This window comes from Stegodyphus dumicola, chromosome 1 (genome assembly GCF_044657685.1).
Source record: "Stegodyphus dumicola isolate Sdum_Otavi_A_Nest chromosome 1, ASM4465768v1".
In the NCBI taxonomy this organism is placed as follows: domain Eukaryota; kingdom Metazoa; phylum Arthropoda; class Arachnida; order Araneae; family Eresidae; genus Stegodyphus; species Stegodyphus dumicola.
The window spans coordinates 16203390-16225107 of NC_140768.1; the positions used below are offsets into that span (position 1 = coordinate 16203390).

General features: G+C 34.9%; 1 protein-coding gene across 1 annotated transcript in view; it reads right to left on the reverse strand.

Annotated features, from left to right (window-relative positions):
• The window catches only part of LOC118196282 (uncharacterized), a 30924-nt gene extending 17950 nt beyond the window's left edge, over positions 1–12974 (reverse strand). The window contains exons 1-2 of the mRNA XM_035367706.2: positions 12793–12974; positions 8214–8397 (exon numbers count right to left, since the gene is read on the reverse strand). Coding sequence (XP_035223597.2) covers positions 8214–8387 — 174 coding nt within the window. The 5' untranslated portion in view covers positions 8388–8397; positions 12793–12974. The remainder of the gene's footprint in view (positions 1–8213; positions 8398–12792) is intronic.
• Between the last annotated feature and the right edge of the window lie 8744 nt (positions 12975–21718).

A 21718-nucleotide genomic window follows, 5' to 3' on the forward strand; every position in this document is an offset into this window, starting at 1 on the left:
AATGGTTCTCGAAAATACTACTTGTCCACTTCGATACATCATAACTTCGTGTCCTTAACAGTTTGCACACCTCATTATGTGTGTCCATAGCAATTTGCACACTGTGTCGCAGTTATCCACAAAGCAATCGCGAAATTGCAGTTGGGAAGTTCATTGTAATATATAAACTATTTTACTATTATCCACAGAAGCAAATGTTTTGTAAATAATAACTTGGCTCCCAGATGATAAAAAAAATCTGATGTGTAGACCACATGACTTCCTTGTACGGAATATTAAATTATACGTATTTCTTCTTGCATTTCATTTAAACTTATAGGATTGAATTAAATCTACTTCGCCGACAGCGCATAAACCACAATAGAATAAATGCATTCTTTAAAATTCATTCTAGTATTTGTTTACCATAGCGACACTCTGGCGCTAGATTCACTTAACAGTATTATATTTCGTTCATATTATAACTCATAGTGCATAAAATTTATATCATTTAAAGAATAGAATTATCTAATCGTTACCATATGTTCTATTCAAATACTATAATAAAACTAGAATGATGTATAAAAGAAATTAAGCGAACAAAACAAAAAAGAAACAGTTTTTCACAGACGATTGAGTATTTCCCATTCAATTAATTCAGTTCTCACTTCGCGAGAAGGCAAAAATACATAAAAACTCAAAATATCTATATTAAAAATTACGAAGTAAATCTGAAACACTTATTTCCTCGAAAAAATTCCAGAAAGAATTAAGCATGATTTAATTCGCAATAATAAATGAAGGCGTTACTTTTTTGTTGCGAAGCTAAGTTTCTCTACATTGGCAACAAATCCACTACTCTGCTGTTTCAAATGTTAACAAGCAATGGCCGTCATCAAAAAAATTATTAGGCTTAGCGGCATTTAAAAAAACTTTAAAATTGTTGATAATTCTAAAAATATTGCATGCAGATTTATGCAGGCATAAAAACTTCAACCGGAAGATAAGAACAACATAATTCAATAATTTTTAAAGCAAAAAATATACAATTTACAAACATATAAGAGTAAAGAAACTGACATCACTGAGCCGGATAGCAAACTGGATATATATATAAATATATTTATATACATTTGGCAAGGCCGATTGCAACCAAAATACGAGGTGCACATTTACATGTTATAGTAGTCCTATATACAAAATTTCAACGTTCTGAGGCTACTTGTTTTTGAGTTGTGCGAGATAGGTACGTGTGTACACAAGTACGTACATACGTTCGTACAGACGCCCCGAAAAATTCTCTTCAGAATTCATTTTAAAGCAGTTTTATAATTTTTTTGGAGGAAACGAGTCTTTTATTCTGTTCTTACGTACAGATATCACGCAAAAACATCGTTAGATTGCCTTCGATAGCGGTCAAAATGGATATTTTCGTTGAAATATGCTGCCTGAAACTTTTCGCGATTACAATACTTCCTTTTTACTTCGTACAAGGAAGTGAAAACAGAAAGAAAGAAAACTAATTATTAAATTTTTTCAATACAATTCTAAATTGTGCAAAACTACAGATTTGGTATACAATTCCAGTCTATACAAATTGACTGGTATTCCAACAATATAAAGCACAAATTCTAAAAAATGCTATTATTGATTCCATTGCATGTATCTAATTGTTTATAAAAAGGCTACAATAATACACAATTTCTTCAAAGGTTTAAAACGTCTAATGGAATTATATTCCCAATTATAAATAGACATAAAATACATATTTATTCAGTACATATTATTTACCAATCATCGTATTATAAAAATGCACATGTTTCAAATGCTGCAACTGATTTTTCATTACAGTTAGAATATTTACCAATCAATCATACTTCAAATGTACATGTTTAAAAAAATTGGTTAGGGGACCCGACAACGATACCGAAGAGCCCTGGTTCGAATCCTTGCAGAAGGCGTTGGATGTGAATTGTCTGCCCCCTCGTGGGAGGGAACATTGGTCTCCTATTAGGTGCCTACGCAATAAAATAGCTATCACTTCTGGCCTTAGGAGTCCAATGCTGAAAAAAGGCAAGTGCTCGCTTTTCAGTTGAAAAAAAAAAAAAAGACTTTATTTAATCTAAATGATTTGCAAAAATAACATTAGAGACCATTTTTGTTTAAAATACTGTTACGGATTTTGTTTTTGGTTGCTAATTTTTTTAGTAGAATTGTAAATGAATTCTTTCATTTCCCCGTGCGGGTGCAGCGAGTGACGAGTTTTGAGAGAAGGCTGTGCCGAAGAGGTGGAAATGCAGGAGAACGCGCATTTAACATTTATTGAATAGATATCTCGTAATTACTTTTGCTTTCCAGAAGACTTGAGAAATAAGGGGGTTACCAAAATGTTCTCGTACAGGATTGGGAAGCTTATAAAGGCCGGAGGGAGGCATCTCAGTTCAGTTGCTTACTTCGTTCTTGTTACTTAACCCTTTCAGGCACGCTACCTTTTAAAGTTGAAGTTTTGATAAAAAAACCAAAAAGGTAGGCAGTCTAATTAGGCCTAGAGGAGTACACAAGTAAAATTTTGTGAATATAGCACTTACTGTTTTAATTCTATGGGTGTACCTAAAATGGTACACTTATTGAATAGAGCTTCGTAAAGAGTGCTGAAACGAGCATTGTTGTCAATGAACTGACCGATGAGATACGGAGAAACAAAGAATAGAGACTCTCAGTTGTCCTAGATAATCGGTGAGCCCGGTCTGGGCAGAAATAGGGTTCGCCGTTTGATTTTAGACAAGATTTCAAGGTAAAAACTTAATATAGAATAAGGAGATTAGCATACAGCCAAAAAAATAACATAGAAACTTCTTTTCAAACAATTACTTTTATACCCTAAAATAAATCTGGAAGATTTCTTTGAAAAATGAGGGTCTTAAAAAACTAAACGTGGCTTAAATATATGGACTGGTTTGTGTTGAGCTGCCATTTACTATAAATAAAGAAGGTTTAGAGTAACCTATAATAACCTATAAATCCTTTTTCATTCAATTTTTCTATGCGTACAGAAAAATATTTTTAGATGTGTCCATACCAGACACACTGTGCCGCAAAGGCACACTTAACACTTGTTCTTGTTTCTTAGCTGTAGCGAATTCGCGGTGATATGGGATTAGCTTTCACTGCTTTGAATTGTGTTATATTTAACGTTTTAGTAGATTAAAATACACTGCTCGACATTGAAAATGTAACACCAAGAAGGAGTGGTCAGAAATTTATGCAAATTTTAGAGCAGACGCACGTCACTGAGTTATGCGAATGATGTGAAATGCGCAGCTTTCCGACGCACGTGAAGTAAGATATAAGGAAAGAAACGTGCAGAATGGACAATATTCGTGTCGTTATTTCCGCCAGACGAATTATCGAAGAACGCTGGTTTTTGTCCCGGAGGATACGTGTAATAGGAGAGAATGCCAGGCCGCCGTCGACGAAGGCACTCCCAGCAGGTAGACGATTTTACGAAGGGTATGGTGATCAGACTGAGAAGGGCGGTTTGGTCCTGACGTGAAATCGTAGCTGATACCCACATGGATGCGAGCACGTGCATCAGCTATGGCGAACATGGTTGGAACAAGGAAATGTGGGAAGAAGAAGAGGTGCAGGTGCCGCCAGAGTGACGTCAGCACGCGTGGATCGACGCTGGTCACGCAAGTCACTTGTACAGCGATTCTGCAGCATGTGCAAGATACCCTGGATGTTCCCGTGTCGACCAGAACCATTTCCCGTCGATTGGTTGAACGTGGCCTGCACTCACGGCGTCCGTTAAGAAGACTGCCATTGACCCCACAGCATAGACGCCAACGTTTAGAATGGTGACGGACTGGAGCGATGTGGATGACAGAATGGCGAAACGTCGTGTTCTCAGATGAGTCACGCTTCTGTTTATCCAGTGACAGTCGCCGCGTACGTGTGTGGCGTCAACGTGGAGACAGATCTAATCCGGCAGTAACGCCGGTGGAACGCCCCACCGCGCGACAACATGGCGTAATGTTTTGGGGCGCTATTTGCCTACGATTCCAGGTCACCTCTAGTTCGCATTTAGGGCACTATGACGGCTCAACGATACTTGGATAATGTACTGTGGCCGGTGGCAATCCCCTACCTTCAGGAGCTGCCTAATGCAATTTTTCAGCAGGATAACGCCCGACCACACAGTGCTCGTATCTACAAACGTGCTCTGCAAGGTATACAGATGCTTCCCTGGCCACCGTACTCTTCTGACCTGTCACCAATCAAACAAGTGTGGGATGCGATTGTACGCCGTTTGCCCCTGCCTCGTTCAGAAGACGAACTGTGGCAAATGGTTGAAAGGGAATGGAGAGCCATACCTCAGGACACCATCCACACTCTTATTGACTCTATGCCTAGACGTATTTCTTCGTGCATCGCTGTCCACGGTGGTCTACCCTTTATTTATCTATTTATTTATTTTTTGAGCCCTTGTTTGGCCATGTATTTGTTGAACTTTGACTCAATAAATACTAGGCCCGGGCGGTTGGTGTGAACATGCTTCTGGGGGCTTCTTTGGTCTTTTGGACTGCCACCTGAATGGCCTGGTCGCTGGGTTTCGGTGTATAGTGCGAGGCGCCTGTGTGGCCCATCTGGCTCAAGATAGAGGTGGACGTGTTGCATATGCCAATTAACCATTACGGTAAAGGGATGGTGCACACGTCCCCCATCAACTATCAACTATCTATCCTACTGAGCCGACGCCGTTCTCGATATGTATTCTGACTAATCATTTCGAAATAAAGATCACTTATTGCTGTCTCTGTCTTTTTTCCAAATTTCATCACTTTCTGACCACTCCTTCTTTTTTTCCTTCTCCTTCTTTTTTTCCTTCTTCACTTTTTCCTTCTTGGTGTTGCATTTTCAATGTCGAGCAGTGTATAACTACTGTGAGATATTGTACGAATATCTTTGAGGAAATTTCAGCATTTTGTTTTATTTCTTGGGATAAGAATAAATCTTTTTAACTTTTTTTATCGACTTGTGCATTCAATCCATTACGAACCCATACGCACACAACAATACATTAATCACTTTGTCTATAAACCTCCGCATGTCTTGAAACGTCTTAGATGATTCAAAAACACTTACTGACAAACCGAGCATTTATTTACTTCTATTGGTAATATAATTTCTATTCATTTTTTTCAAGAAAATAACTTTCCTCAATAAAATATTTAAAATACCTTGCAGAAATTAAAAATATTTGAAAGCAATATCTATTCTTTATTAAATTTAACTTTTTTCTTTTTTTTTTTTTTTTTTTTTTTCATTTTTTATATTTTATTTTCAAAAAATTTATAAGAGACATCTTAACATAAAAGCGATAAAAAGACTCAACCTTTTGCACTCTGATGATACAAACAAATCTGCGCAAAGAGTAATTAAATTAAGGCATTTCGTAATGATGGGAAAGCAAACGTCGTATTAACTGGATAACTGTTTGTTGGACTTAACACAAACCAAACGGAATTTTACAATGACCTTGCCGCTAAAAGATATGTAAATGTTTTAAACTTTACACAGATATAACAAAGAAAAGTCCACAAAATATTCATTAAATCCCTTTAAAAATATACGTCATTACTTTTAAGAGTTTGAACAAACTTTTTCTCTTCAGAAATAAATTTATTTACTTATTTAAATGTTTTAATGTATGAAGTTATTTCTATTAATAAAAACGAAAACTGTCTCATCCGTATGAAAGAAAAAAAAAGAAACTCTGGTGTTAGTCATAAAATTTGCACCAAAGTGAAATAATTTTTGGAGTTAATTTTCATTTACTTAAATGGAAAACATTTTCTCCGAGCGCCATTTGTTTAATTTGCATTCTTTATCGAATTTTTTCTTGAAAGATGGACACATAAAGAATGCAGTAGGAATATAATTAAATTAATCCAGCTGCACTTAGAATACGAGGGCATTTGGGTTACTGATTATGGTTATAAATTAGATTAAGCTTTGTATAAAATTGAAAAAAAATTTTTTTTTTCTCGTCTTGCAGAATGAGTTTTCCTGAGGTTTCTGCAGAATGAATTAGGTATGTACTTGGAAGCTTGCTGTCCGAAAATTGAGTGTGAAACCCAAGAATGACCATCGGAATTATAATATACATTATATATGTGTACAAGTAAAATTTCAGCTTTCGTGAGATACCTAAAATAAATTTTGTAATTCTAATTATTAATTATTTATAAACTGACTATTTACGGTTAAGACTTCCACATTACAGTTCCAAATTATAGCTTATCCTGTCGACTCAAACGTAATAAAAACAGAAAAAGACTAGCAATGTTGATGGCGTAGAACGTAGATCCATGTTGAAGAGCAAAAATTCTGATTGGGTATAATGCTAAAATGTTGAATCCATAATGACTAAGAAACTTGGCAGCCGAGTAAGATTAAACATTCATTTTTATTTCATTTGACATCTGTGGCCACTCCCCCGGGGGGGGGGTTGACGTAGAGAACTCTGAGAAGCTATTGGCTAAGATCTGTGCCTAGGCAGTCTCGGCCACGCGGTATACAAATCATGATCCTAGTGTTTCTAAAGACCCCGGAAAGATCACTGATTCGTCTGACCGTGGGACTGGTAAGTCCTAGAGCGCAAAGCTCTAGTAGGCCATGGTGGCGTCCCGGGCTCTGCCTGGGGTTGGCGCCCCGGGTGATCTGGGTAATGTCCTTGGCCGACGGGCAGCCTGTGTAACTGGTAGGCAGCAAAGAGACGACCAATGACGCCGGGGTCTATGTTACACCACGTGCGTTGACACATTTACTTTAAGATGATGATAAAAAATTTATAGGTTATAATTCAAAATTATTTAAAAGTAAAAATTTTTTAAATAAATCAAAAAATGGGCCAGTTTTATTTGGAATAAACCTAAATTTCTAAATTTGAAAGCAAGAATCAAATAATTTAATTTAAAAAGAGATATTAACAAATATATACTAAATTCAAGTAATATGGAGGAGCTAATTTTTTAAAAACTACTCGCGCGATTTTGACAAAACCTGGTAATTTAAGTCGTAGAATCGGAATATTTAAAAAATTTGGCATGTCATTTCAGAAAAAGTCCGATTTTGTGTCGAAATACCTATATTAGAACAACGCTATACATAAATCGAATACATATTCTACTAATTCGCGCTTTCGAGACATAAAAAACTCGATTTGAATTTCGTCAATCGGCACAGTAGAACGGGAGTTATAGAACTACCCCCCCCCTTTTGTTTTTTTTTTAGTCCAAAGGGGCTTTGTCCCGGAAGGACTATTGTTTTCGTTTTGCGATTTTGCGTCGGACTCATAAACGTCGGTTCACTTTTCAAACTGTTGCCACAAAATGTTAGAGTCCTGCATTATATTTGAAGAAATTAAATAATGAAAAATCTGCATAAATGATTGTCTATTTCTCGCATTGTGATAAAACAATGGTACATAGAGCCATCGAATTTTGAAAGACGAAATCCTACTGCGAATATGGGCATCTGAAATCCCAAATTTGGAATTTGTTTTATTATAGATTTTATATTTTGTAAAACTTTAACGAATTTTTGATTTACAAACTCAATGCTTTAAAAGCGAGAAAGGGCAACGTTATATAGAAAAAAAAATACTTTTATCTCCAGTTCGCGAGACTGTGTATATCGGAAATTCTAAAGATATGCTTAATTTAACATTATTTTGCGATATTGCTCTTGAACTGAATTTTATGGTTTAAGTGCAAAGAACATGATATTTAATAAATAAAGGTAACACTCAAAACGTTAAAAAAACGCCCCTTTGGACGTAATTTAAGACCTGAAACATTTCAGATTTTTTTTTTTTTTTTTCCCCGTAGTTTACGTGGAAAATATGGAACTTTATGTAGATCATTTTTTCCGTCTTTGTAATTAAGTCTAAAAATGAAAGCATTATTAATTTATTACATTATTATTTAAACAAATCGTAAGAAAAAATGATTATAAAGTAGTATTGACTCCAAAAGTTCACAAATTTGAAATATTTCAGACTTTAAATTAGAGCTCATTTCTGTTGTTTAGAAAGGAAGAAATTCATTTAATCGTATTCTTTTCCGTGTATAATTTAATATTACGCCTTTATAAGGTACTCTAACAAATCTTCAATGTGTTTTCATTTATTAAAATTGAAAATAATGGATAAATTTCAGGAATTATCATACATGACATATCCGTGCTTTTTTTTCCTGAATCTTCTGAAGTTTCTCTGCATCGGAATCTTCTATTTTTTGCAGGGAACGTGGCAACAGTTTTTCTTCCTGTTCTGGACACCGGTGTTCTCCACAACTGCACAGAGCGCAAAGGCACATGTCATTATTTCTTTTGTCATTAGCCATTTTCCAAGAACTTTAGAGACGAAAAATAGAAACTGTAAGTTACAAACTTTTATAAAAATTGAATAATGTTCTGTTACCGGGACCGGATTCATAAATGTATGAATGTATGCACGTGTATATGTATATGTGTATACATACACATATACATATGTATACATATACGCACACATACATTCGTACTTACATTATGCATGAATACATAAACACACGCATCTATACATACATACATACATGCATTTCCGAATACCGTCCCGATAGAAAAACAGTAAAAAAAAATTATTAGAAACTGCAGAAATTTCAAATTAAAATTAAATTAAATTAAATTCTGAAAATTTTGCATTTTGAGCTATTAATAACCAAAAACCTTCTGAGCTATTAATAACCAAAAAATTTAATGATATATTTATACAAACTTAATAACCATTTTGTGACAGAAAACTGTAAGAATTATTTAAAAGCCCTTCTGTATTTTTACTTCCTTGTGCAAAGTAAAGAAAGTATTATAATCGCGAAAAAATACGTGTATCGTATTTCAACGAAAATATCCATTTTACCTGCCCACGAAACCATCTGAATGATGTTTTGTGTTACATCTGTGCGTACGGACAGAATAACGGACTGCTTTTGCCAAAAAGGATTGTAAATTGGATTTAAGGAGCCTCATGTACATTAAACCCCTTATGATCTTCGAATATGTGACTGTTGAAAGAATTAGGATATTTTATTTACTTTAAAAGTAATTGGTTCTAACTTTTTACAGCTGACTACATAATATAACTGCTTCGGAAACTAGTAACCAAAACGTTTGTGTTGAAACAAATATTTTTGAAATTTAATCCGCTTTGTGACAAAATGTTTCGTCATGTTTCCACCTTACGCGCATGATATTTTAAAAATGGCTAATAGTACATACTTGAAATTGGATGGAATTTTTTATATGGGCACTATTTTCTAACTAAACCAAAACTCTGATGAATATTTAAAAAAAATTATAGACGAAAACATTATATTTTTTTTAATAAAATACAATTTATAAACTAAACTCCAAATTAAATAAAAATTTAACATGAAATTCTTAGACTTTTTGGTTCACAGTAGTTTCCAAATGTTATAAAAACTATATATATAATATATGGAATTAAATTATGCAACAGAATGTTTTAAACTGTGCGCGCAAAGGTGGAAACATATGACGAAAGTTTTTGTCTCAAAGCGGATTAAATTATAAAAATATTTGTGGCAACACAAACTTTCTGATTACTATTTCAGAAGGCAGCTACATTATGTAGTCAGCAGTAAAATGTTGGAAGTAATTGCTTTTAAAATAAATAAGTTATCCCAATTCTTGCAAGAGTCATATATTCGAAGATCTTATGGGTTTTAAGGTGTATGGTTTGGTTTGGTTTATTTTAATTATGGCAAAGCACACTTTTAATTATGGCAAAGCACTTCCCCTAAGGGAAGGGATGCCTTCGTGGAGGACTTTCTAAGGGAAACTGGCTCGTATATACACGTTACACATGGGAAAAACCACGAAAACGCCCATGCAGCCAGCCCGTTCGCGGGATTCGAACTTCGCACCGAACTACCAGTGTTCAGCGAATTTACCGCTCGGCCGCTGGTGGTCTTTTTAAGGTGTATGAGCCCCTTAAAATAGATTTAAAAAAATGCTTTCTTAACCTCTCCCGTATGTACGTACCTACGTATGCATGTATCTCCCATTACCCAAGAACGAAGAGCCGTATAACGTTGAATTTTTGTATATGGGACTGCTATAATAGTACACTGCTAGTTTACTATTTTGTTAGAACTCAAAAATCTTCAAAAAAAAAATGGTGATTTCAGTTTTTTGCATTTTCAGATTCTCTACACTTTTATCTTTCTAAAAATACCATTCTTTAATCTCTATGAAAATTTGAACTCCAAGAAATCTAGTTTTAATTTGTCATTGAATGCTTTATAAATGAGATTTTTACATAAGAACGTGTTTTTCTCCAAACGTCATATTTTTTATACTCGATGTACCTTTTATCAGGAAGTACTGCTCACAGGTATCTAAAATTTTTATGGCTTATTTATTAGGTTTCCTAATATTTACTGAAATGAACTTTTTGTGATAAACTACGAAAAAAATTTTTAAGTATTTTTTGGTACTAATTCAGAAGTCAAACAACAAAAATCAGCGTTAATTTACAAAAAATTTTTGTAAATTAACGCTGATTTTTGTTGTTTGACTTCTGAATTAGTATTTATTCGGCGTGTTATTGTGTCTTAATTATTTTTTGGTACTTTTCCGTTTTGCCGGCGCAAGCGATGAAGTCGCCAATAATGGTACAACCGATGCCAAATGGATTATTCTCTCTGGTAACCTTTTACGCCTCATTTTCAAAACAAGTCGCAGCTTTTTCTTATCAGATTGATTGTTTCTTTCAATACTGGCATATAATTACATATAATTTTTATCAGATAGTTCAGTTTTATGTCTAAGGCCACTTTCGGTAATTAAGTCAATAAGGATGCAATCACAGCGCTTACCCGAAGCCGAAAATATAGAAAACGTAAAGTCAAGGGTTAAATTCATCAATTCTAATGAGAATGCATTAGCGAAGTAAAGCACTGCAGTTTTACATAATTTCTGAGTAAGCTATTCGTACGAATTGAAATATTTCTTGCACTTAAACTTGTGTTCCAAATTAAGATTTAACTCGAAATTAATGTAGATAATTACTGAGAGCATTAGATTTTTGTAGAGTAGTTTATGTGAGATGAGATCGCTTGGGATCACGTGATGCGAACCGGCGAATCAGGATGTTGAACCATGAAAGCATAATAAATTCTTAAATTAATGTCTTATTAAAATGTTTATGCCTTCAAAAAAAGAATTCTTAGAACTAACATTTTTTTAATATTTTTTATGTGCATACTGTATGTTGTCGTCAATAAAGTCTACTTGGCGAGATTTGCGCCGACGAAACGGAAAAGTACCGTATTTTTTTGTATGAGAAAAGTGTTAAATTTTACTATGTCTAACAAAATATTCTGTAAATTACTCTAAAATACAAAATCTTTCAAAAGCTCATTTCGGTATAATCAGATAGGTGTACTTTAATCACACAAAAAATTTCAAGCTTGTACCTATAGCAGATTTTGAGAGAAGGTACATCGAAAATGACCAATTTAACATTGTCGGTATAGGGATTACTGATACCCCTTGAAGATATTTTAAGTTTTTATGTGTTTTTGCTTTGCCGGGAAGTGAGAGCTGAATTAATTGAATGAGAAATATATCTCTGGAATTCTAGGAAATAAGTTTAAATAAAATGCAGTAAAAAATATGTATAATTTAATGGGCCATGCAATTAAGTCATATAGTGTGCACATTAGATTATTTTTTAATCCACATTTTTTAATCCATCTAGCAATAATCCCTGTAACCTCTTTTAATCCAACATACTCAGAGAAGAGTATTGATTTTATCAAAGTTGCTGTTAATTACTGAACAGAAAAAGAAAAAAAAAAGTGTTATTTTGTTATTTATTATAATTAAATAAGGAAAGAAGTGTTGTAATTAAATAAGGCTTAGATGATGTATTTTCTTTTATGTAATTCAAAAAAATTTGATGAGTATCTTCAACAGGTAAGGTCGATCAATTTAATTAGAATAAATAACTGAGCAATTACTTTACGAATGCTGAAGAAAGATAACGAAAATGGTTAAAGGGTTTTATTCGTTTTTTCTGTCATCTGAGCAAAATTCGCTTTTCATAGTTGTATTAAATATAATGATGAAAAATACGAATATATTTTATGAACTATTCTTATTATTATCTTATGAAATTAGCTTGTAGACACATTAGGTAACTTTTGGAAGCAGAAGAGATGAAAAATTAGCAACGCCTTTGCCGGGAATCGAACCACTGATCTCTGAAATACCGACTCAGTGTGCTGACCACTACACCAAGAAGGCACGCTAGGAAGGCAGGAGAAATACCTTACATACTCCCCCTTTTAAAGAGCGACTGGGGTTTTTAGGGAACTCAAACGCCAAATCCTGGGTGTGGATGTGGTGACAACACTTTCAGTTCGGGCGCCAATGTAGATACATTAGGTAATTTTTGGAAGCAGAAGAGATGAAAAATTAGCAACGCCTTCGCCGGGAATCGAACCACGGACCTCTGAAATACCGGCTCAGTATGCTGACCACTACACCACGAAGGCACGCTAGGAAGGCAGGAGAAATACCTTTAAAGCTAAATAAAGTAACTCATACCCACATGGCATCTGAAAATGATTTCCGTAATATGTCAGAAGCTTACAAAATAAGGAGCATTTAAGATAATTTTGCTAGAAGGAAAAACAAAAATATGAAAACTCAAGTATTATAAAACAAGTTAAACACACTTACTTTTTATTTTACTGCGATGGTTTACAACATCAACACGATTTATAGGCTTGAGTATTCAAACACTGATGCTTCTGTCGTGGTTACCGAATTCATTATGTCCGCTAAAATTCAGTTCAAAGAAATTTTAAAATAAAGTTTTTGGTTCGCGATCGCGAAGTTTTAAAACTTGCAATAAAAGGCAATTCACGCATATGTGCACATACATTAACAAGCCTCGTAAAAATAAAATCTTAGAAATTATTATTTAACAGCACGTTCAGCACGCACGGCTAAGTAACAGAACTATAGAAAGCGTTTGTTAAATTTAACGAAATACATTCCGATGACCTCATAGATCACGTGTCTTATGGATAGCTAATGCAAACACACAAGGCCAGTCTTCCTCTCCTTTTATTGCGGAATTATCTCATTAAAATTTCATAAATAATAAACTACATATATCAAAAATACGTCTTATTCTGCCAAAAAGTTGCTCCTTAATTTAATTCTTAAAAGTGTCGTTTTCATATCCATCAATTCCTAAATTTTATCAGAAAAGTATCGACGCGAATTTGTTAAATAAACAGACTTTTTGTTTTGCTAAGTTTTGAAACCAAATAGTTATTTACATCGAATTTTTAAAAGTCAATCGTTTTGTATGAGGAAGTATCTTAAATCTGAACTTTCTTTTTACTTAACTCTACCGCCAGATTTGAACTAAATCATCCCGGAAAGTAGTACTCGTACCCATATCATCATTCTACCAATCATTATATTTTATTCAAACTTCAAATTGTAGCTCTTTAGTCAACTTCCGCTACCAATCGTGGCTATGTATCTGTTTTGGCTAAAGCTATATTCACATATTAAAATTGGGGAAAAGAGATCTGAAACCTTTCAGATTTTACACTCATGTCCATAAATTAAGGATCATTTGGAGTCACGCGGAAAACGAACTCTAAAATAAATCTACCACCTGTAAAATCACTACACACATCTTCAAGAATCATATGCAAATTTCAGGATATAACCAGATGACACCGATGGTACGTCACAATGACGAGAGTGTAAGAGAGTGATATATAAGGAATACAGGCAAAGAAGTAAAATTGTTCGCAGGCGCTTTATAAGCATTTCAGTGAAATAACCGAATAGTTATGACACAAAGGACGCATTTGGATGATTTTTTACGTGGTAGAATTACGTGGTAGAATCTGGAATGTGGGCGTACCCAACTGGAAGTATCAGACGAACTTGGAATTGCCCAGAGTGTCATCTCCAGGCTTTGGCAACGTTTCCAAGATGATGGTCATGTGAGTAGATGTTACAGCACAGGTCGCCCCAGAGTTACAACGCCGAATGAGGACCGGTATTTGGCAGTTACTGCCAAAAGAAACAGGCGGAGCACAGCCTCAGACCTGTCTCGTCACCTCTCTTTAGCCACTGGTACGACAATTTCAAGGCAGACCGTGTACAGTACCTTAGGGCAGATTGGTGTATATGCTCGTAGACCTGTCAGATGCGTTCCACTTATTGCAACTCACTGTCGCCTGCGGTTAGCCTGGAGCAGACAACATGCATTGTGGACACCGCAACAGTGGGCTTGTGGGATGTTTTCCGACGAGTCCAGGTTTAGCTTGCAGTCTGATTCTCGCCGGACTTTCATATGGAGAGCTCCAGGTACCCGTTACCACCAAGAAAGCATCATTGAACGACACCGTTACGGTGGTGCAGGAGTGTTCGTTTGGGGTGGAATTATTCCGGGTTCCAGAACTGACCTGCATCTTCAAATTGGAACCATGACAAGCCAAATCTATCGGGACGTCATTCTGGAACAACATGTACGTTTGTTTCGGGTCGCCATGGGCGCACAATTTGTGTTTATGGATGACAACGCCCGTCCTCACCGTGCAAACATCGTAAGCGAATGCCTTCAATCGGAGGATATCACCCGTATGGACTGGCCAACATTCTCACCGGACTTGAATCCAGTAGAGCACGTGTGGGACATGCTTGGCCGACGAGTTGCAGCCCGTCAACCTCCTCCTACATGTCTACCGGAACTTCGGAGAGCATTGCTTTTTGAGTGGTGTAATATCCCCCCCAAGATCAGATCCATGATTTGATACTCAGCATGCCTAGGCGTTTTACGGACTGTATTGCATCGTCTGGGAGACATACAATGTATTAACAATCATACCAACCATGTAATATTGGTTTTTTGTAAATAGTTTTTTTTTTTTTTTTTTTTTTTTTTTTTTTTTTTTTAAATTTGCTCCAGGGAGAAAAAATCGCTAATTGTTTTAATAATATCAAACATATAGCATCTTTTTTGCTCTTTACCTTTTGTTTAATGAATAAGCTTTACAAATAAGTCAAATTTGTTTTGTTTCTAACTCTTCCTTTGCCTAATTTCGCATTATCCTTAATTTATGGACATGAGGGTATATTACGTTTAAAGGAGCATTTTCTTCATTTACACGCAAATATACGTTTCGACAACATTTGGACTAAAACTGTTTAAAAACAGCATAGCTTTAGAATTTCCGATGGACAGTCTCGTGCGCTGGAGATATAAAAAAAGTTTTTATTCTGTACAGTGTTGCCACTGCTTACTTTGAAATCGTTCAGTTTGCTAATAAAAAATTCGTTAAAATTTTACATAATATGAAATAGTTAAGACACAATAACACGCCGAATAAATACTAATTCAGAAGACAAACAACATTTCATTTGCGGTTTTGCAGCTGAGGATGGTGGTTCAGTAAAACCATCGAAACTAGTCCTGTGGAAATTTTGTAAATATAACGCTGATTTTTGTTGTTTGTCTTCTGAATTAATACGAAATAGTGTTTAAAATGTTGTGTTTTTTTTTTAACAGTGGAACCTCGCTTAACAGGCTTGATTGCTTTCCGAATCTTACTTGTAATGCTACACACTCGTTCAGTAAAACGAATTTTTCTTCTAGGTTCCGATATCAAATACTATAATGCTTTCCATTCAAAGTAAATAAATGAAGAAAGAAAAATAAAAGAAAAGATTTAAAATTATGTACAAAGGGGCGTGTGTTTGTATGTTACCTTTATTTACTAACTATCATGTTCGTCGCACTTAAACCATAAAATTCAGTTTAAGAGCAATATTGCAAAATAAATTTAAATTGAGCATATCTTTAGAATTTCCGATACACAGTCTCACACGCTGGAGATAATTTTTTTTCTGCACAACGTTGTCATTTCTTGTTTTGAAATCCTTGGTTTGTTAAACACAAGTTCATTAAAGTTTTACAAAATATGAAATGGATAATAAACAAATTCCAAATTTCAAATTTGGGCTTCCACATGGCCATCTTCGTACGAGGATTATATCATTTAAAATTCGATGACTTTAAGAAAGAAATTAAATAATTTAAGAAAGAAATTAAATAATGCAGATTCTTCATTATTTAATTTCTTCAAATATAATACAGGACGATAATATTTGGTGGCAACAGTTTGAAAAGTGAAACGGGCATTCACAGTGATTCAACGCAAAATCGCGAAACCGAAACAATAGTCCCTCAGGAACAAAGCCCCTTTCGACTGAAAATTTATAATAATGCAATTTAGTGTTTATAATACATCCCTTTTTCACAAGAAAGTTGTGTAAAGACATTTGCTTTCGCCTACACTTCAAAATTTGGCAGAAATTAGACGTATTTTCGTTAAATAAATTTGTCGCGTGCATAACTACTACCTTATTAAAGAAATGCTTCTCAACTTATGAGGCGACAATTTACCATGCATTCACTATCCCTCTTATTTTATTTGGAATGTTGTTGTTTTGTTGAAGTTGTTATCGGTTGTTACTTTACTGACGTTGTTATTACAACTTCTTGCTGTGACACAGAATGCAAATCAATAAGCTCTTCGGTGGTCAATTCCTGGCGATGTTCTTCCACTAACTCATCAATGTCTTTGCTCTCCATTTCTCTAATAGCATATTCCGAGCCAAAGACACAATCTCGCCGATTGCAGGCTCCAAGTACTTGCTCAAACTCTTTGATGGAGCAGTCAGCTGTCCAACCAAAGCTTCTTACTCAAAAATAAAATTTCTTTTGGTGACATCATTCCATACCTCGTTGATCATCTTCAGGCAGACACCAATGTGAAAGTAGTGTTTTCAAATTTCTGAGAGTGAGAGTGAGTTACCACAAAATAACGCTTGAACAGAGCTTCCGTGTACAGCTTTTTAAAATTTGAAATGACCTGCTGGTCCATGGACTGCTTCAGTAAATGAGTGGTGTTGGGAGGCAGGAAATGGATCTCGATAAATTTAAATTCTTCAAGGACATCATCTTCTAGGCCTGGAAGATGTGCAGGGGAGTTGTCTATAACAAGCAAGGCACGGAGTGGCAAATCCATCTCAAGCAATAATTTTTACTGTCAGACCAAACATTTCATTGACCCAGTCTGTAAAAACGTGTCGACCAAGCCGTGTTGTTAGACCTGCACATGACATTTAGCCTGCTGTTCTGGACTTTAAACTCTTGAAAGACTCATGGATTCTCCGAAGAGTAAACGAATAGCGGTTTAATTTTCAAATCACTTGCATTTACACAAAACAAGAGCGTGAGACGAAGTTTCATTGGTTTGTGGCCTAGCCTGCCCTCTCCTCTGCTGTAACATACAATAAGTTAGCTTTGGGTTTCTTTTTTAGAAAAGAACCGTCTCATTACAATTAAAGACTTAATTAAAAAGAATTCTAATTATTCCCAAGCTTCTTGAATATGCCGATGAAGTTTTTGTCTGCCTTTATATCCGAGTTGCTGCAATTACGTGCCCCACATCGCTATGGATGCCGGTTCTTTTCTTAAATTTTTCGTACCAGCCTCAGCTTGCCTTGAACACTCCTTCTTCCGTCGTTGATGATACCGGTTCTTCTTAATGAGGTTATCAAAAATTAGTTCTGTCTCGTCACAAATTATGTTTTCGTTAATTGTGTCGCCTTGCATTTGCTTTTCACTGATCCATCCTCAGAGCAGTCTTTCAGTATCGGCAAAAGCACGTGGCAGCAGCGTAAAACTTTTTGGGACACCCTTTGAAGCATCAACTTTTTTAACACTCTGAGCGGCCAGGGTTTTCGCTAAGAAAGCACAAATTTTCCAAAACTACTATGAGAACAAATTATATTTTGGATTTTAATGTAAAAACTCTCCTGGTATTTCATACCTGGATTTGCGTACTTTTGATATATTGCCTTAATTTCTTTGACATATTTTAATATACACGTATATATACATTCATACAGATGTCGCAAAAAGTATTCAAGGCCGTATATATACGGCCTTGCCGCTTAGAGGGAATCTTGTACTTGTTTTTGAGGCCAGTACAAATCGTTGAGGTAGACCGATTGTATGTTCTTGCTAGGTCAACCGTGTTCATTCTCGCTCCTCAGTGATTTGGCATTTGACTTCTACGGTGATTTTGTTTTCTCTTACCCCATCGTCTCGCGGCTTTTTCTTTGGGGACATGCATGTACGAAAGCACGTTTAAACTTTGCACTAAAAAACTCACAATAATGTGTCTGAGTATAACTTTCACGAGCAACAGTAAGATGATAGATGACTGGAATGTGTTAAACACAAACTGCTGTATGTGACGTCGCAACATCTCCATGTCTCTCGTTTTGTGAAACATCGCTTGCTAAGGGAATCTTTTTTTACATTTTGCTTCGTCCGTTATGAGAATCACTCATTATGGGAGGTGTTCGTTAAGCGATGTTTGATTATATATTGGTTTGTGTGAATTTAAGAGTTCACAGGTGGGGAGTGTTGAAAAGAAAGAAACAAAGCAGATGGAGCTACTTTGCAGCGGAATGACGGTAGACAAGAAAAGTTTTGATTTATAATACAACAGGCAAACATTATAAAATATTTTACCCTCCTTCTTATCATGCCTTCGTAGTGTAGTGGTCAGCACCCTCGGCGCACATTTGAGAGGTCCGTGGTTCGATTCCCGGCGACGGAGTTGCTCATTTCTCATCTCTCCTGCTTCGACATAACCTAACGTCTCTACAACATTATGCAATGTAGTAAATGAAAGTTGATTTACCTTAGAATAGAATAAATATGAATATTATGTACCTAAAATGGTATTGTAAATGTTAAAGAATCAACTGATAGTGTGTTTATTTGATCGTTGGTGTTGTTTTCAAATGGTGTGTTCAGAAACGTTTAGATCTCTGTCTACACGAGGCGTTATGTATCCCATAGTAATTACTCCAACGTCTGCATTAATCTATATAAGCAAGGAAACATTTTTTCGGTGCAGTAGGGAACATGCATATTACCGACGCTTCCGCAAGGAAGAGTGAACACCAGTACAATGAGAAACAAGTTGCTAGTGACTTAAAATAAGCGAACAGCCAATATAATTGAGGTCAAGGAAATGGCGGCTTCTGACTCAGCATTTTGATTACTCAGTAACATATACTGCGAATTGTCTGGAGATTTTGTAATCACTTTAACTAACTTAACGAATGATGCGACATTTGTTTTGAGCAAAATTTCCGATTCATTTCCTTGTAACTGCTAATTTTTTTTACCTAGATGCAAATGAAGTGCTATTGTAAGCTATGTTATGTTGAAGAAAAAGCTGAATAAGCAGGTTCTAAATTTCAAAATGATCCTACATTCCTTAGCTTCACGAATGAAGAATTTAACAATGGGCATTGATTTGAATTCTTTAATTTTCTCTTCACTGTAACAAACATATCATACTCAGGTTTCATTTGCAAAAAACAGTTTAAAATTTTTAAATCGTAGATAGATAAACACATACGTATTACTATCACTGTTCCTAAAAGAAAGAAATCCAAGCGTTTCAAATCCGGAGAGCGTGGGTGCCAAGTAAGCGGTCCATCATACCCAGTCCATCGTTGACCAAACAACACACTCAAATTTCTCCAAACACATCTTTCATAATGGCTAAGAACAATTTCATGTTGAAACCAAATGTTACGTCTCTCATTTTGTGGCACGGACAGATAGAACCTGTTATAAAAAGATGAGATAATTTGCTGCTGCCATAGGCGATGGCAAGATGTTTAAGCAGTCGTCTGCTAAACCAGCCGAAAGAGTGCAAACAGCATTACCTAGCGGCGTACAATGATGCTTGCAGTCATCAGTCATGGGTTGTTATACAATTCTCAATCCTTTTGACGTGCCCTGCCTGCCCTTAAAGTTTACAGCAACATCTAATGAGCACCATGTGTCTCTTTCTCTCTATATATATCTATATATATGTAATAATAAAATTCCATAGTCAAGAATACACTTTAAATTCTAACTGTATGTTCTTTTCATTTTTTAATGGCGACGGTCTCTTATTTGAAAGTACGTGGAATTAAATCCACAGCCCTGTAGTCAAGTTGTTTTTCCCGCCTTTTTCTACACGTACAGTTATAGAATATTCTACAGATATTTAAAGCGAACTGGAATGGCTGACGTCATTTCTTGGAAGCTCCGTCTTTCCAGAGGCTATAAAAGGACTCTCAAAGGAATATCGGGGTCTTTTCTTTAATGTAACAATGCAATAAACTTCATACAAAAAGTTATTAGGAATTCTTTTTTATTTACTCCGGAAATATGATTTTTTGTAACTGCTATTTTTCCTGACCAATAATAAATGGATCCTGTTTTTTAAACTTATCGTCTGATAATTTAAGCTACGACTACATCTATGATTCTTCACCAATCTATTTATTCCGGACAAAAGCTGGTACATCACATATATATATCAAGAAGACTATCTGTGTGTTCGTTTGTTCGCCATTAACTCAGTCATAGAGCTATCATTAGCTATTCATACAGCTATCATCACCAAACATTCTATAATTCTTTTCTGGATCCTGGGAAAGGTCGACGTTCACTTTTCTCAACAACTACAAAAACAGCAACAAAAAAAGCTAAAATCAGGTATATCAATTAGAAACTCTGAAAACGATAATTTCCGAGTGGCAACAGTCTGGCACGCTGGAGATAAAAATCTACTTTATTTCGAGAAGTGTTGCCACTGCTCGCTTTCAAATTAATCAAAAATTAATCCACTAAAACTTTAATTTTCGTTCTAAATTTTGTCACTAAATTGGTTTTATACGTATAATGTACATTTTAACTTATTCAGAAACTTGAAATTATTTTAAAATTAGGCAACACTTAAAAATATGTAAGATATATAGATTTATAACAATTTATCCTTGTTGATATATAGCTTATATATTCAATATATAAAATATATAAGATATATACCAACAGGAATAAACTGTTGCGCTTGGTGAACATAACATCAATTTTTGATGAAACCCATTTCCATGGATTTCAAAACTTAAACAAATAAACAGTTTTAATTAAGACTTCCCAGAGTATAAACATTTATTAAGATTAGTAGAACTTTGTTTTTATTTTAGATACCATATAGTTGCTTTTCAGTGTAACTCCTAGATGATCATACTGAGAATATGAGTAGTTATGTAGAGAAAAAAAAATCTGATGTGTACACCGCATGACTTCCTTGTACGGAATATTAAATTATACGCATTTTTTCTTGCATTTCATTTAAACTTATTGGATTGAATTAAATCTACTTCGCCGACAGCGCATAAACCACAATAGAATAAATGCATTCTTTAAAATTCACTCTAGTATTTGTTTACCATAGCGACACTCTGACGCTAGATTCACTTAATAGTATTAATAATTATATAACAGTTAACTTATATAATAATTATATAACGGAAACTAAGTTAACTGTTATATAATCCAATAATTATATAACAGTTAACTTATATATTTCGTTCATATTATAACTCATAATGCACAAAATTTATATCATTTAAAGAATAGAATGATCTAATCGTTGCCACATGTTCTATTCAAATACTATAATAAAGCTAGAATGATGTATAA